This window comes from Apteryx rowi, unplaced genomic scaffold, assembly GCF_003343035.1.
Source record: "Apteryx rowi isolate R43461 unplaced genomic scaffold, aptRow1 scaffold_186, whole genome shotgun sequence".
NCBI lineage: Eukaryota > Metazoa > Chordata > Aves > Apterygiformes > Apterygidae > Apteryx > Apteryx rowi.
The window spans coordinates 1,481,308-1,498,545 of record NW_020448152.1 but is presented as its reverse complement, the minus strand read 5'-3'; the positions used below and the strand labels follow the sequence as shown (position 1 = coordinate 1,498,545).

At 38.3% G+C, this 17,238-nt stretch overlaps 1 protein-coding gene across 1 annotated transcript in view; it reads right to left on the bottom strand.

The window, feature by feature from the left end:
- Nucleotides 1-17,238, bottom strand: part of TEKT5 (tektin 5) — a 28,906-nt gene that overhangs the window by 3,135 nt on the left and 8,533 nt on the right. The window contains exons 5-6 of the mRNA XM_026061890.1: nt 16,552-16,774; nt 1,299-1,453 (exon numbers count right to left, since the gene is read on the bottom strand). Coding sequence (XP_025917675.1) covers nt 1,299-1,453; nt 16,552-16,774 — 378 coding nt within the window. The remainder of the gene's footprint in view (nt 1-1,298; nt 1,454-16,551; nt 16,775-17,238) is intronic.

Below are 17,238 nucleotides of genomic sequence, written 5' to 3'. Positions count from 1 at the left end.
AAAGACTTCAGATCCAAAACAATATTTTGTGCAAAAACGCATTTGGAGAGCAGAGCATAAAACTGAAGATATATAATATGTGGATACACCAAAGGAAATGTCAGCGCCTGAATAGGGAGGTATGAAGCTGAAAAAAAAAATATATTGCATTGTACAACTTATGGGTTAAGGAGTTAGAAGAAAAAGGGAAAAGATGACAGTACAGTGAACTATGATTCACTGGCACTTCCCTGTTTGAACAGAGGCTTTTTGAGCTGATAAAACACAGTTTAAGAAAATTAATAATCAATTTAAGCACTATGTATCTCATTACTTTTATTGCATGTGAAGCTGCTGTACACACTGGGATCTTGCTGGAAACAAAAATCAAAAGGGAATAGTTTCATATTTTTCATAAAAGTCTTCAAAAAATCTCTTACTGGAGTGTGAAATTCACTGCAGGTATGGTAGGAATCCTGGTGCAGTATTTCTTGAAAAAAAACCCACTCAATATTTTGAAGACAGCATTTTGAATAGGATACACTAGATAGGGTTCTCATGGAAACTGATGTGTTCCAAATGGATCGGGAGAGAGGGAGAGAAGCAGGATTCAGAAGATTGGTCTTCAGTCATTAGAGAAAACTAATGTCTCAGACATCTTCTTGTATATCCAGAAAGATACAGCACACACTCTAGATTGAACCATAGCACAGAGATCACCAAGCTAATGCCAACATGAGCTGGAAAACCCCCACAGCTATATAAGCAAAATACATGCCAGATGAGCTAGTCTATACAAAGATGATATTGGAATCACTATATAGTTGGATAAAAGTGTTGAAAATGAGTTCAGGAAGTAAAAGATGCTGCCTTATTCTTATTTGCAGTAAACCTTTAGAGGTTCACCATCAGATAATTTTTGCACAAGGCAACAGAATTTTGTCTGGGATAATATCTTTCTAAAATCAGGAAACTCCTGAAGTGAAATACTGTTGTTTTATACTGATGGAATTAAAATCAATTCAGAAAACCCAACTCAGATGCGAGAATGAATCCAAAAAGATATCAGCCGCCAACAAGCAATTGATCTCCTAATTGACCTGGGAGGAAGACTCCAGAGGGAACTAAACACACAAAACATTAGAAGTTTTGGCCCATTATTTGAACATAGCTACCTGGATTTTAGTTCTTTCTTCCAGAGTTTGTATCATCATGTAATGAATACAATTCTAATCGTATCGAATTAATTCATCCTGTTAAATTTTACGTTCCTGAGTGCCTGACTGAGCAAGGGACAGGGTGGTCTGGCCTCTACTTACTGAAACTGAGGTGCATCACGGCAAAGTTCTATATTGGGTCGTTTAGTTCTTCCCTCCAGGCAGGTCTGAGCCACTTTCAGTGGGCACTCCTTTGCCATTATAGATCGCTCCAGTAACATGATCGTATTTTCTGTCTGGAAGATTTCTTGAAGTATCTGAACAAAGTAGAGCATGTTTATAAGCCTCACATGCATACGTTATCGGAACTCTCCCCTGCTTTAAACACTCCTATTGGAACTGCTTACATGCTGGCATGTCATTTTGCTTTAATTTAGGGGAGGGAGGAGATTACCACAAACTCAAAGCAATCAGGTGTATTTGTATAATATGTTGGCTTAATCATGACTGTTCTTTGAAAGGGCATTGGTAATCACAGCTCACAGGAGAGCCAAAGGGAGGGGCCTTACAGACGTACATCAAAACATTAAAGCATTTAATGAAGTTATTCCTGGAAAACTGGATAGCAGCACTGGAGAACTACTTCACTAGAAAATGTACCATTTCTTTCCTATTGTAAAATTTAAAAATTTGTAGGGAAATTGGCACGTACATTTTTTACAACCAGAAGACAAGCACAGAGTTACTGGGGCGGGGGAAATTCCAACTGTGCTTTTGCGTATTAAGCCATTTTTGAAGAGGCAGTGTTTATAGCTCTACAGAGACTTATTTCTATTTTGCTTCATTGTCTATTTTTTCTCCTTAATTAAAAAGTTGGTGCTTGATCAGGAAAGTTTTGCAGAGATAAAATTCCAAACAAGCTGCCATTTTCATTCAAACCTTCATTCAATTCTCACTTCCATTTGCCTCATAAAAATTGAAAAGCCATCAAATATGTCCCCTCTGAAATTGATGTGTGCTCCAAGTATTCTGGTGACATAAATTCATAAGTTTGCAGAGACTTAGGAACACAGCCATATTTTCATACTGAAACTAAATTCTGAAGGTTTTGAAAGCTCCTCTGGAAGCTGCAAAGGGAAAGAACAACTTGCTTTAAAGGCTTGTTTTATTTAAATGGAGAAGGTATGGAGTGAAACATCACCTAAAAGGAGGGGCCCATGGAATTAGAATAGCACAGTTTTTAGTTGCAGATCATGTTATCATAGATTCATATTATCTCTCAGGATCCTGCAAGTGATCAAGCTGCAAGGGAAAGACTCTGTTACTCAGTTTAGAAAAAGAAGGGACACAATGTTTATGTTCAGGTAACATTTCCTAGTCAATTGATTATTACATTACTTTCATTTCTCACAATTCATTACAGCCAATATGTTGAATGAATTTAAGTTTTTCCTGTAGACAGATTTAAAATGGAAGAGCACAAATTTAACTAACATATAGTTTCTCAGCCAGGCTACTAAAATCAGTGTAACTTGAATTTCAACAACCACTAAGAATGGTGTAAAGCGATTTAACCTATGCTGCTGTTTAGGTTTTGCCTACATACAAGGATGTACCAGGTAAGCCAATGTCGTCTGTGGCTTGAAAATTGAATTAGGCTCTGCTGCTGAAAGGTTATTTATAGACAAAACCAAAAGGTTTAAGGGTGCCAGGAGCCTGCACACAATCCAAATCCTTAAGGATTTGTCTATGCTGTGTAGTAGAACAAAGTGAGAGATCTCTCAGCTAGCACTGTCCAAGTCGGTTCAACCCTTACAGCATTGCAATTTGCCAACAGATGAATCATCTTGGACCCTGAAGCAGCAGCATATGAACATGACTGTACTGATTTGAAGCCAGGTGAGCGTCTCCACACTGTGCTCCTGAGCAGTTCTGGGTCCAGGGTTGGTTCTCGCAGAGCTAGCTTGAGTCTGGCTTCACCTAGAAGAAGCCTTTACTGCTTACAGGCTTCAGGGGAAAAAAATCTGGTTCATTATGAAGGGAATACAGTGTGGAAGAAAGTGAAGCTAAGAGTAGTAAACCTCTCCTTTAAATTTCATTCCGCAGTGGTTCTTTCTTAATTAGATAACCTCCATAAGTAACCCATATTTCACAGGAAACATTTATGCCGGTAATCCAGTGCACTTTGGTAACTATTTTGCAGAGGAACTACTTTATAAGAGAGCATTGTTAGATACATAGCTTTATATTCAGTTACATATAGTTATTTCTACAGACAAAAAACAAGGCAAAGGGACTTAATGAAGTTAGCCATCTTCATTACGCAGAAAGTCCACATCATTCCTTTACCCTAGTAACACAAAGGATTTGGTTTGGGATCTTCTGCTGCTAAGAAGCAGAGCTTGAGTAGTTTGTGCTGTTGCCAAAACTTTGCTATTTATAACTTTGCTAATGTAAAAGTTCACTTTGCTAAGTGAATCTAGTGTGTGCTCGTGTGTACATGACAAAGAGCATGCATTCCCTCCGCCCTGAGGTGAGGTCCAGTTCCTAGGTAGGCTGCTCCTGATTTATTGGATGTATATCAGGGTGATTTTACAAGCCCTATACTTTGCTCCCACAGTTCGCTTTCATTGCCAACCAAAATATCAACCTGCAGGGATGTACCAAGGCTGTGAGGGAAAGAAATCTGCAATGCTTTTAGAAGTTACCACTGCTTAGCAGGGTCCTCCTTTCCTGTGTTTATATTACAGCTTCTATCACTACTGCGGTGTTTCCCATGCTACGCCTTATTGCGTGCAAGTGAGCCAAATTCACTGTGGTGTAATTCTGTTGCCTGCAGTAGGTTATCATGAGGATGTTGGCCTCTTACATTAATTCCATGTACAATTTGCTGTTTGCATTTTACAATAAAAAAAAATAATTCAAATAGAAACAATCAAACAAAATAGCACACATCTCTGTCCAGTAAGAACTGGGCAAAATTATGTTTAAGTTTCAGAAAGGGATGGGGGGTGTGTGTGGTTTCATAATGAAATAGAGGACTTGCATTCTCAGATCAGCTTCTGAGCAGGATCTTTGTGGTTTGGACTTTGAGCTTTATTGGTGGTAACATTTTCCCTCTTGGGCAGCAGATGGAAATAGTGATTCACCTTTGTAGGGAAATCTATCAATCTATCAATTAAAGCAGCCCAGAGCATTTGGTTAGAAATCAACCATGACTGTGAAACCAGCTCCCCAGAGCAATGTAGCAGTTTACAAATGTGCTCATATAATGGTAAGCATGTAATGTAATCACTGTGCTGATATTTTATATTATGTGACAATATGAATCAAAACAATGTCATTTGCTGAGTGAGTGGAGTTAGGTTACAAGCTCTCCTACAGGCTAAGTGTTGTGATCAGTTATAGAAATGTAAGGAGATGAATTGAACAGTTTCTGAGAAAAATATCTTTTTAGTGCCCCCTCTCTCAGTGGAAGCAGTATAGGTATCTCGTGTTTATTCCACACCTGGAAGGAAAGCAATAAGCCACCAAAGGGGACTCAGCATGTGCACAGGAACACACACTGCAGCAAGCTCAGAAGCATCATACAAATTTATAAGAGAACCAGGGAAGCAGTTTAATAGTCTTCAGTATTTCAGATAACAGTGCCGTTCCTCTGCCATAAATCCTCATTTGGGCTATAGCAAACCATGGCAATTCCAGTAATGTGTGACAGTATATAATAGCTGGGTTCCCTTTACTCTTTCATTCTGTTTGCGTGAAAAACTAAATTTTATGTCAAATGTTTTTTAAGATGTAGAAGGAACAAACTGGACATACTAAAGACAATGTTGAACAGGTGGAAGGATGGCATATCTAAGAAAAATGCCTATGCATAAACTGTTCTCAGTCTGTTGGAAAGGCTGTTTTCTTTAAAGTCAGCTGGCAGAAAGAACTTTAGGAGAGAGAGTTTCCGGACCCACACTACTCTCAAATCCTCTTCTAGTACACTCATATCTGGCCACAGCGAAGGTACAACCTCCAGACCACAAACCTGTGTGTTTCAAATTCAGTAGTAATGTTTCACGTGAATGAATGTTGGTATTCATCAAACCTGAGAGTCATTACCATTCCTTCACAGCACTTACTGTGCTGTGCTATCATATCACACCTGACTGGGCCTCACTGCCAACTGTACACACAGCAAACATGTAGGTGTTCCCTTAATGACATAGAAGAAAGAGATTGTATTGTCCTCTCTTTTTAGGAAACTAAGTGATACATGTATTTTCCTCATAGTGGCATGTAACTGATATAGGAAAATAGTCTTATATCTAGAAGCCACTCAAAGTATTTAGATCTTGCATGATATTAATGTCATTTCACACAATGTTAATGTTGGAAAGAGACCTGCTCTGAAGTCTAATCAGAAAATGTTTCTCTTTACTGAGAATCCAATGTTCATGAATGGAGAGCTTTTCATCTAAAAGTCACTGAAAACTCAAGGTTTTATGCCCAGCCATTATAACTTTTTCTGCTTGTACAACAAGCAGTAACTGCAAAGCACACTCATGCCGTATGATTTCACTAGGTACTCTGGGTCCTGCTCATAAAGGTAGAAGCAGTCTGCAAGAACATTATGTACAACCAAGGCAACTGATTAGTGCTACTAAGCAAATTCTTCGTTAGTCATTCCCTAAAGAAAAATAGTTTAAACCCGCCTGTGAACTCAAAATTCAAATTTAAATCTATGCAGCCATCTTTAAGCACTGCTTGGCTACATATAAGTGAATGTGGTTTAGGCTCATTCTGTGTTCTCAATTCTTTTATTACTTTTTTTTTAAAGCACTGTCACTTAAGACATATGAAGAAAAATGGCCTCAGGGGAACCACCTCCAATGCATTGCAGAAGCTCTACAGTTTTTGATTACTCATTCTGGCTACACATTGGATAAAATGATTTAGATAATCTACTATACAAAAATGGATTGGTGGGGAGAATCACCAGATAGTGCTGCACCAGTCTACATCACTTCTGGATGACTTCCAAAGGCAGGAAGGGAAAACAACAAATCCTGAGCAGCGTGTTCGTGAGAGAGCATGCAGAAGGACTGGCTCAGGCAGCTGCCTGTCCGGGTCCTCCCCCTTCCAGGACGTTAGCAAAACTTTGTGCTGGAGCATTCTGGAGAGCTTATCAAAAATTTTTCTCTCCCTGTTCCCTCGCTTCCCCTAGGCCAGGATTTTTATAGGCTGGATACTGTAAGACTAGGAGACAGAGCTGCTGAAGTCACACACATACTTCATCATAGTGTGATCAGGGTAGCCTTAAATACAACATAAGCATTTTCAAAGTGCTATAGTCAGACTGTAATTATTATTTTTTTGTTTTCTGAGGTTTCACTCAGCATTTAGGAGTGAATGAAAAAAGCAGCAGTCAGGTAATATGGTGGGAGGGACATTCTTGTGCCACATAGTTGTGTACATTTCTTTAGGTTTAATATTTAGCCTCTCAGTCTTTTTTTTTGAGAAGCTTTTCATCTGTTTTCATATTTCATCCAATATATTTTGTGCAAGTTATACTTAACTGAATAATGTGACTGATTTCACAATTAATTTTAGGGCATATGGCCATATTATTTCAAAGTAAAAATATGATATCTTTTAATCTTTGCATTACAAGTATAACACAAATCTGTAATCTGAATTAATTTGGACCTGACAGTTTCTACAATGCATGTATTTTAGGGTTTGAAGCTACTGTCACTTCTGAATATCATAGCCAAATTCTTGATAGACATTACCAGGTCCCTTGCTCTTGTTGTTTTCAAGGTTTGTTTCTTTCCTTTGAAGCTTAAATGCAGGTCACTGTTTTATGACAGAACAAGTTTTATTTTGTTTTTGTTCAGATGGTGGTGGGGAACAGTCTGGTAGTCTGGAATTACACTTCTCAACAGAATGTAACATCAGCAGGTAATGCACTCAGATAGTTTAACTGAATTGAAGCAGAGTTAGAATCCCTCTGAGCAGTAACTTGTGTGCATCTGTTTTGTATGCTCATATGGGATGATTAAATTTCATAGTTAAGAGAATCAGCTGATTAGTTTGGGCCCAGGGAAAATATTTTCAGCCAGTGCACTGCACAACTCATCAAGCACACCAGGAGTGAAGAGACTGCTCTGGATTTGGGAATATTGCAAGCTTTTGTTTATAAGGCTTTGTGAAAACAGGAATAGGGCTGGAGTAAACACCGTAGACATCCTCAGATCTGAAAGCTAAAGCATACTGTAAGTTCTATACATGCCAAAGAATACCTAGAAAATACACAACATCTTATTTTTAGCTCTGTCTTTAACATGACTTTTTCACAGAAAAGAAGAAACCAGCAGAATGTAAACAGGATACTTTTGGTCATTTGGTCAAACAGGTACATTTGGTCATTTAATCTGGGTCCTTATGCTCAGTTTCTGCACGGCCATAAAGGTCTGCCAACACAGATTGAAATGTAGGACCAGGGACCCTGGGCCTTTCATTTGTTTAGTAATAACTCTTATAAAAATCCTGCTACCACTTTAAACTCTGAAAATAATCCAATTAATTTCACATTTATATGTAATCAGTTTCTATTTAACTTTTCCATTGGTCCTCAAAATGTACAAGATGCTTATTTTAAAATAGCTTTTTTAAAATTAAAGGGGAAGAAAAACATGGGACCATTTAACTTGGCCTGGATTTTGACTTTAAAAAAATCTAAATTTAGGGCTAAATTTGAATTCAGTTTCCCTTTAAACTACTTGATTAACTTTTTAGTGGGTTTAGATTTTTTTCCCATCACTTTGAAACAACAAAACAATTGGTTTCATGGGAGACAATTTTTATGGCTGAATTTTAAACTCCTCCAAATCTGTTTCAGAATAACTGAGGAAGTCAAACTATACACAAGAAAATGCTTAACTCTTTGCATACCTGATTGCTACACATTTAACTATTGAAGAACAAGAATAAGCTCAAAAAGTTCTGCTATATTTCTCTTTCATTTTACACTATACGCTGCTTTCAGATACTGCAGGACCAGCAATCTTGGTGTACATCACCATTGTGGAAAACAAAATATAGTGCTATGTTTGCTATGTGGTTTTGCTAAACCTGATAAAAATAACAATAAAACAGGGCATTTTGGGCCTTGCACACACTCGCTGTTGTCCCAAGTTGCCTTGTCTGAGAGAAGGATACGCATTCCTCTAACAGTCAGAAGACAACTCTAGAAAGAGATGGTGCCAGAGAAAGACACAGTTATGGCTCAGGCAGCTGCCCTTTGGTATCGATTCCTGTCGGGAGTGAGACGTTTGCTAGCCATTAGTTCAAATACACCCCAGTCGCAGTAAGCTGGATTTGAGCTGGCTGCAGGGTCATAGCACAGTGAATTTGTCTCATGCCCTTTGTCCCTAGCTGGAAACACTGAAGCCCACAAACATTTCCTTTCTTGAAAAGCTCCTAAATACACCCATCTCTGCTTCCTGCAAGACAGCCCTTTCTGAGAATAAGAAACAGTTTTATAAATGCATATCAGTACTGCTGCCTTAAACGAAATCCTGTTTCCTCTGCCGAGCTTATATGAATTGCTTGAGTGCAGATGGTTTGCAGAGGAGGGAGCAATCACCACCACCGCAGTTCCTCACATTTTGATGTCATGGCAGAAAGAAGTCATCTCCTCTCTCACTGTCAGCAAAGTCCCACTTTCATTCAACCCAGGCTGCCTTTACTGAGCAGCTTTAAGACTGTCCCTCAGTGTGAGAAGAGATTTCTGTTATTTTGCAATAAAGTCACTTGGATTCATGATGACCTGAACGCAGCCTGATGTGCAAGGGCTATCACTTGGTTAGGATTCCTCCAGCCTGCCCCCGTTTGATGCTATCCTTCAGCTAATCCATGAAGCGGAGCGTTGCTGCGTGGCATGCTGAGAAGCCAGGCTTCTCCTGTGTGTTTTCCCCACTTGCCCACAGTCACTGCTCTGTTCAAGCCTATGCAAGTCTTCGTGATTTCATGATATTAACCAACCATCTTAGCAGACAGAAATCTACTTTTGTCTTCAAGTTAGTGCCTTAGTTTGCACCTGTAATTTCTCTTGGTTTGTAAGTAAAACTCTAATGTTTATATATTGCCAGCTTAAATAAATATTTCCTCATTCAAACAGGTTTTTCCAGGCAAGTTTGAGCTGCTTATACTAGCACACACCTTCACAACCACTTCTGAGTCACTGTGCATTAATCATCTGAAAACTTTACTCCCAGACAGGTACAAATATTAAATTATAAGATTAACTGTATGCCCATGCACCAGGAATGGGCATGAAAAACTGTAAATGACCAAGATATTAAGGCGTGCAAAGAAGAAGGGGAAAAAAGTACAGAAAAGTTTTACGAGGGCGCACTGGGGTCAGAGACAAAAGCCGTTGTGGGGCAGTGCCCCACCCTCACTCGCTATACACCTGCGCCTTCCCCCAGCTCGCAGCGCTCTGCTGCGCCTCTCCTGCGTGCTTCTTGCACTGCCAACGCCATCGCATTTTAGTATTTCTTTATGTTCCTGGGTCCTTTTCACAGCTGTAGCTGGGTCTATTTTAGATGCTGGTAGGCAGTTTATGTTTTTACAGCCACTGAGGTTTTGGTGGCTTCTGTTCTATGGTTTATGCTAGTTATACACTTAAGTAGGTTCATCCCCTGAATTTTATAAAAGAAAGTTGTGTAAGTATAAAATGTATTCAGTATTTCCTTCTAACCACCATATAAACATATTCAGCACTTGCTGAATTTTTTCAATATAACAAATAAATATAAATTTAATAACAATGATTTTGGGTTAGAGAGGGTGAGCGTGAGGGATGGAGACTCTCAGGGGCTAACTTGTTTAAGAGATAGAGTAACTTATTGAAACAAAATTCTGTAGGTTCTGCAGGTATAGACTAAAAATATACAAGGTAAAAAGGCAACTGAGTGTTAAATTTCCACCATATATTGATGAAATATAATTTTGCACCCTGGGAAAAAAAATCAGGGCTGTTCCTAAAAGCACACATTCTTAGTGAATTCAGTGGAAAGTTCAGAATCATAGTTACTTGTTTACTGGAGTGGATGGCTACTTTTTCATAGTTTTACTAACCGTGTCTTTGCTTTTCTAACATGTTTTTGATCCTTTTGCTCCCAGGTAGTGAAAGAGCAAGCCTTGCAGGAAGGGTGGTGCTGGGCAGCTCTGCCTCTGAGCATACAAACACTCCTGAGCACAGGGCAGGTGTTCTGTCTTATATGGTGCTGGCTGAGATAATCTGCTGTTTAAGATATGGTATAAATACTAGGCTGTGTAAACATGTCACTTGCTGTCTGGTCTCACTGTTTCCCAGAGCTAATGTATGTAAAGATCATGTGCAATTGGTTATTTTTAGGAGACTAAAGCCAAGGTAACTATTTATGTTAATACTAACTTTAAGGAAGAGATGCAAACATATTAATGAGAGGCTACACCATGATTAAAGGTTTTCCTTCTTTTCCTAGGGAATCGTGTACATTTCACATCCATAATGTTTCTTGGCATAAACTGAGTGTTTGTTGTAGAGAGGCATGCTGAAGACACCATACCTCCATCTTCTACATTATATTAGGTAGGCTATGTTTTCCATTCACCAGCCTAAAAATCCGCCCCTGGGACCAGAGCCAGAGTCCTGTGTTCTGTTTAGACTCTTGGAGAACATTTGCACCCCCAAAAGACCACATCCTCTTTCAGCTCAATGATGATGAAACACCATGGAACTGAAATACCTTCTTTGGTTCATAATCTAACCCTTGCTAAGTATTCAACTAGGACTCCTTGGCTTGTGCCTCCAGCATCTCATATGTCCAGGGCTCTGCAATCCAAATTCTGGATGGATCTCATATTGTTATGACTGAAATTAGTTCCAAAACTAAATAAGACAAATCAATGATAGCCTTGTTTCCTTGTGCAACTGGGACAGAATTGCAGATGGGACACTTTCAGTCTTTGGGCTTAGTTATAGTTATCTGTCACCTGCACTGCATGCAGGTCAGTAGTCTATCCTGTAGTAGTAATTCCTATTTGTGAGCCAGTGTTTGTAGAAAGAGCAGAGCTTTCAAGGGAGAACACTGATCTCGATTTCATGTTCCTGGTGCTAATGAAGCCACTATCTGTGGTAAGCTGTTGCAATGATGAATTCCTTTGTTCTGAAAAGTATGTGCTTATGTTTCCCATCTGGGTTTGTCTAGTTCTGCCTTCTAGCCACTGATTCTTCTTTTGTCTTTGTCTGCTCAAGCCAAGAGTCTTCTATTATGGTGCTTTTTTTCTTTTGCATAGATACTTACTGATTTAGCAAGTTTTCTGCTCCTATCCCAAATCATCTCTTGAATAGGCTAAATAAAGTAGTGTCATCTAGTGCTATTAACATCATCCTTTCAGTCTGCTAAAGAAAAAGTTGAGGAACTTATTCTGCCAATTGCCTACTTTCCAGTCCTTTAATCATTCTTGCAGTTGTGATTACTTCTGGGCTTTGGAGTTGGAGTAGGAAATGCTTTATACCACACCCTTGCTCCCACATACTCAGCTTGATTGCCACTGTTAAGATAGCAAATTGACTTGGCCTCTACAAGAAAATCAAGCAAAAGTGGGCAGGGAATAATTCTGCTTAGAAGCTTTACAGTGAGCTGGACAGGGAGACTGATAAAGCAGGTTTCTAAGGACAGCATTTCCCTTATGCATTTAATAATTTCCTGTTCAGTCATACAAAAGCAACTTAGTCCTTTTTTAATGTTTCACCCAATGAAACCATTCCCAAACTTCTGTTAGACTTGGGGATTGTCAGCTTCACCAAGCATTTTTCTCCCAAAGCAGTGGCAGGCAGGAAGAGCAGACACTGAAACTCCTAAAGTGGACAAAACTCAAGCAGTTTCCCAAATACATCAATGGGGAGGGTGAGTGCCAGATGAAGTAATAGTGAGAGCAGACAGCAGCTGGACTGAGAATGCAGAAAAGCAAGTGGGAATCACTGACTACCAGTGCTTTTCTGAGACTTCCCTAATGATGGCTTGGAAACTTGATGTGAATTTGGAAACCATTCGTTATTGGGATTCAGACCAAGTATCTGCTAAAATAAAGGGTAAAAACACAGCTATCTGTCCTAAGACAAGATATCTGTAAATTCCTAAACCATTCCTCTAACCAAATGCAACTTAGTGTAGGTTAAGAGTAAAAAAAGTGGTGGAAGAGGTTATGTATGTTATAAAATGATACTGCATGTATGTTTTCATCCTGTGTTTTGTCTTGTGTCAAGCAGCTTAGGTTTGGGGGAGTTTGGGGGGGACAGGGGTGTTTGGGGTTTTTCTTTTTGCTCCTGTGCTTATTATTTTCTCAAATCTGTTTTTCAAATGCATACCAGGAAAAGTTCTTAGGTGCATGCCTTGGTGTTACCTGGATTGGGAAGTGTGTATGGTTAAGGCAAACTATATGAAATCTTTTTCTGAACAGCAAACCTTGTTGATCTGCTTCTAAATAGGATACGTGGACATTCTGTAGTGAGAACTTGGGTTAAATTGTGTGACAGAACTTCAATCAATTACAACAGGAAAACTCTTGGAGTCTTTTTATCAGCAGATCAAGGTAAATGGTGCAGGAACATTGCAGAGACTGAGGTACAAGTCCACCAGCAGAGCTAGCAGCAGGCAAAATGCTTATAAAAACAGATGGACTACTATGCAGTTCTTAGTCTGAGACTTGCACAGTTTGTGACCTGGGATGGAGACATTATGTCATTGATGGACAAGGTCCTGGCAAAACTTCTGGCATAATGCTTGATAGAAATAAAAACAGAGCATACCTCACTGCACAGATGTATTCTGTGTATCTTTTGGTAAATAGTGCACACTTGTCTGAACATAAAAGAAGACAATGTCCTAGAATAAAACTAAGCATGGTTTTGATCTGCATGGATTATACTTACATGATTAGTTTGGCTGATATTCACCATTATGCATACATATAGGCAACATAAACTGAATATGAAAAAATTTCAGTCCAGGAAAAAGATTTTAAGTACACATATTACAAATGCTAACCACAGCATGCAGCATAATCACGGCCACAATATCAAACACAGATACTACTATAGTGTACTGATTCCAGAGTTTACAAGTCTAATTAGATGAGTTTTTATAAAAAGCTTAGTTCCAAAATTGCTTCCAGACACACTAGATGAAATCTAGAGTGTAAGATAAAAGCTGTTCCATCTGGTGCTCTATGTTTTTAAAGAGCATGCAGTGGACTACAAGTTGAGACATTAGGCCTTTGGTTCATAACCTTAACCAGCTGATCTTTTATGTGTAAATGATATAAACAGAAGAAAATGTGCCATTTCATCATGGGATCATTTTTAGATCATCATATTCACAGTATTTACTCCTTTGTGTATTTTTGATTCTTTCCTTACTTGGAGCACTGGGTTTAGAAACAAACAGGTGAGAGAGGCTGGCTGCATAGTTGTTTGTTTGGAAGAGATTTTGCTGCTTTGCAAAGCATAAAAGTATTTTTCATTCAGAAATGGGTTCCAGACCTCATTAAATAAATAGTTTTTCCTGGTTCCAAGGTAGCAAACCTTTTCTATGCTTGTTCTTCTCCCATTTCATGGAGCTAGTCTGCTTAACTAAGAAAAGAATTTGGCAGAGGGTATGCTAGCTTTAAAAGCAGCAGTCTTGGTTGAGAACTCAGTGCAAAAACAGCCTTTGAAAGAGTGATTAATTTTTTAACACAAAAATGAAACTGTGACACCCTTTGTCTAATTGCTATTAGATATGAAGGAAACAGGAACTGTAGTAGCTGCTTTTGATTATAACCATATCCCAAAGGAAGAACAGAAGTGCAGTACAGTTTAAGAGAAGTACAGTCTCCTAGCTGCTCTGTTGGGTCTCTTATTTAAAAATATTCTGGAGGTTCTTTTCTCTGGTGGTTACAGCCTATACTGCAAGACTGGAGCAAGGAAGAAAAGGTGGTCTGTTACGCTTAGCTATAGATGATTGTTAACTGGGTGCTCGCTCCTTACTCACTCTTGCCCTCACTTCACGGTACAATCATGAGCAAGAGAATTAACAGGACTCCTATCATATAACATCCTCTACATCTTAACCAGCAATGCTTTCACTGAGCAAGCCTATTCCATTTTCCTTTTCACCGTTAGTCCATGTTTTTGGCTTCTGCTCTAGGCTGAGACTGAGAATCAAAACTAGACTCCTAGATTAGAGCGCAGGTACTGCTAGCCTAAGCAGTTCCCTTAGCTATCTTCTGTTATTCAGAAATACATGCATAGGGAATGACAGTCAGCCTATGGAAATGACATGGTGGAGGAAAACTACCATTTCCTTGCCTCCAGACTTGGCAGCACTGACCAGCCTGAATTTTTCCTCACTAGCATATGCAGTTTTCTTCTCTACTAGCATTTTGTTATTCTGCTCTATGTTCCTGGGGGTGTTTACATCGTGAGTAAGTTATCTCTGCTATGGAAATGCTAACTATCACTTTGTATGTCAGCATATACAGCTGCAGTAGTTCATAAAGAGAAAGAAAGGACTTGCAGACTTTCCTGTCTACATGACACTTTTTTATTCATGTGTACCACACAAACTAATTATTCTTTATATAAATATGATTATTCATTTTCTTCAGATAGCTTATTACTGCAATCTAATGGTGTGATAGCATAGGGACACGAATCAGTTTTTCTTCCATTATATTACAGTTATTAGAAGTTATCTCATTGTATCAACTGGACTCCGTGACCGAATCTCTGGTATTATGTTGATATCTCACAATGCACTTTGCGATTCTATATATATACTCTGTGCTACCTTATGCTTTAAGGCCTTTTATAAAAGTGATGCTCAGAAGTGTTAGAAAAGGTCAGTGGAAAATGTGAAGCAAATATTCATAGATTATAATCCACGAGAAATTTATATGGATGGTCCAGTTTAAGGAAAAATGCTGTAGTTGCCTTTACTGTATTCATATTCAACGTAAAACACATGAAGACTACATTCAGCATCTTTCCTGCTTTATATGCAGAAAAAATTTAGAAGAAAACACATTCATTTATGTGCTATGATTTCACACATTTAGCTGGTTAGTTTGCACTTTCCTACGAGTCCCTAAAAATAAACTAAAAACATCTTAAACTACTTAGGGCAAGCAGAATGGCAGGAAAGCACTATTGTTTCCAGATGTGCATTGAAACAAATGAGTGAACATGAGTAAAGCCACTTTATTTGATAAATGCACTAGGAGTTTGGATATATAACATTATCAAACCCCTTTTAAAGCTTGACTCTGAGTTTATTGACTCAGATTTATTATTGTTACTGACAAGACAGCTGAATGAACTATTAAGTGAAATTTGTCACCATGCTATTACATAGTTCGTTTGGGTTTTTTTGTAAAAAAATATGATTTTAAGGATGATTTATTGCTTTCTTAAATTATTCAGCTTAGCTACTACAAACTAACAAAAGAAAATAAGGTTTAAATAATTTGGGGTAATAAAGGAGGTATGAAACTGCAGCTAGACAGGAAGTCCACAAGGCCTTTGGAAAAGCAAGCAAACTGATTGTGAAGAAATAAAAAATTGGCAAATCCACAACTGTTGCACAGTTCAGTTAATAGGAAATGCAGCGCACAAAAGTCTTCATACTGAAGGAAGCATGGTGCCTTTAGCAAGTTAGCCTTGCTCTGTCATTCAGAGCATTTCTCCTCTACGTAACTTATCCCAGGTAGCAAATGAAAGAAGCCAAAGTTAACATTTCTCATCAGTGCTCATTTTGTCTGTTCAGTCTCTCAAACTTTCTGAATTAAACTCAAATATTTAAAAATAAATTTTTAGTTAATGCAAGGCTCTTTCCTTGCTGCTGCAAGATGAAAGTGTAAAAACTTTTAGTCTTCTCCTTCCAAATGTGCTGCTGTTTGTAGGACTTTTTTATTTGCACAGTTTCCAAAGTTAGCTCATTATTTACAAAATAAAATTAAATAATTTAAAGTAATTCATGTACTATTCCTGGGCCAGAAAATGGTCAGGAAATATCATCAACAAATATAAAATATCAAAAAAAACCCATCTAAGATAACTTTCCCCATTGTAGAACTGTAAGTTGCAAATGAACATAATCAGAGTAAATCTCCACATAGGACTAATGTTGTATGATGTAAAACCTCGTCTTGTCAGTCTGCTCATCTTTGAGTGATCTCTTATATGTATGTGTGATTCTAATGCACTGCTTGAGGAAAAGTAATACAGCTATACATTTTGGGGAGATGCTCATTGAGGAAGGATGTAAACTCTAGAAAAACTTCTGCGTATTATAAGATAATAGGCAGCTGCCAACCCTTAGTAATTTCTTACCTTGGCCAGTTGAGCTTGGAGTTTGTTCTTTGCATCAGCTACTTCCGAAATGCGATTATTAAAAGCCAAGTTAGTACTCGTGAAATGACTCCACATCTCCTCAGATGCATTCTCCAGTGCAGCCTCTGTCTCGTCCCGGAGCCTGATGGAGTTGGCCCTTGCATGCTGAGAGGACTTGATATTGTCTTCACTGAATTTAGCCCATGTTTCAGGAACTGAGACGCTAGAAAGAAATTAAAAAAAAAAGAAGAAAATAAAAAGAAAATAAAATTAAAGCCTAGGTGAGCTATCTTCTGTTCAGTGATAATTACAAAGTGCTGATTCTTTGAACTGTGTGCAGTCTTACACATCAGATGATTTTATGGGTTCCATACCTGCTATTTTTTTGTATGTTTCATGCAAACCAAAGATTTGTCAGCACTTATGGAGAGCTGTTCCTTCTACAGAGTTCCTATGGTTTGCTTAGTTGTTGTAGTACAAAAAGTAAAAAAACAAAAATAATAAAAACCCTGAAGTACAACAAGGAAGAATGAAAATCTCTATTTCCTGAAATAGACGACAAGTAAATTACATTAATCCTCAGCAAAATCTTTGTTTTCTAGCCAGTATTTATATAGCTGCTAACTAAAGGTCTCAATGCCCTTGGCTTCAACTCCAAAGTAAGCTGATTTATGTATTGCTTTTAAA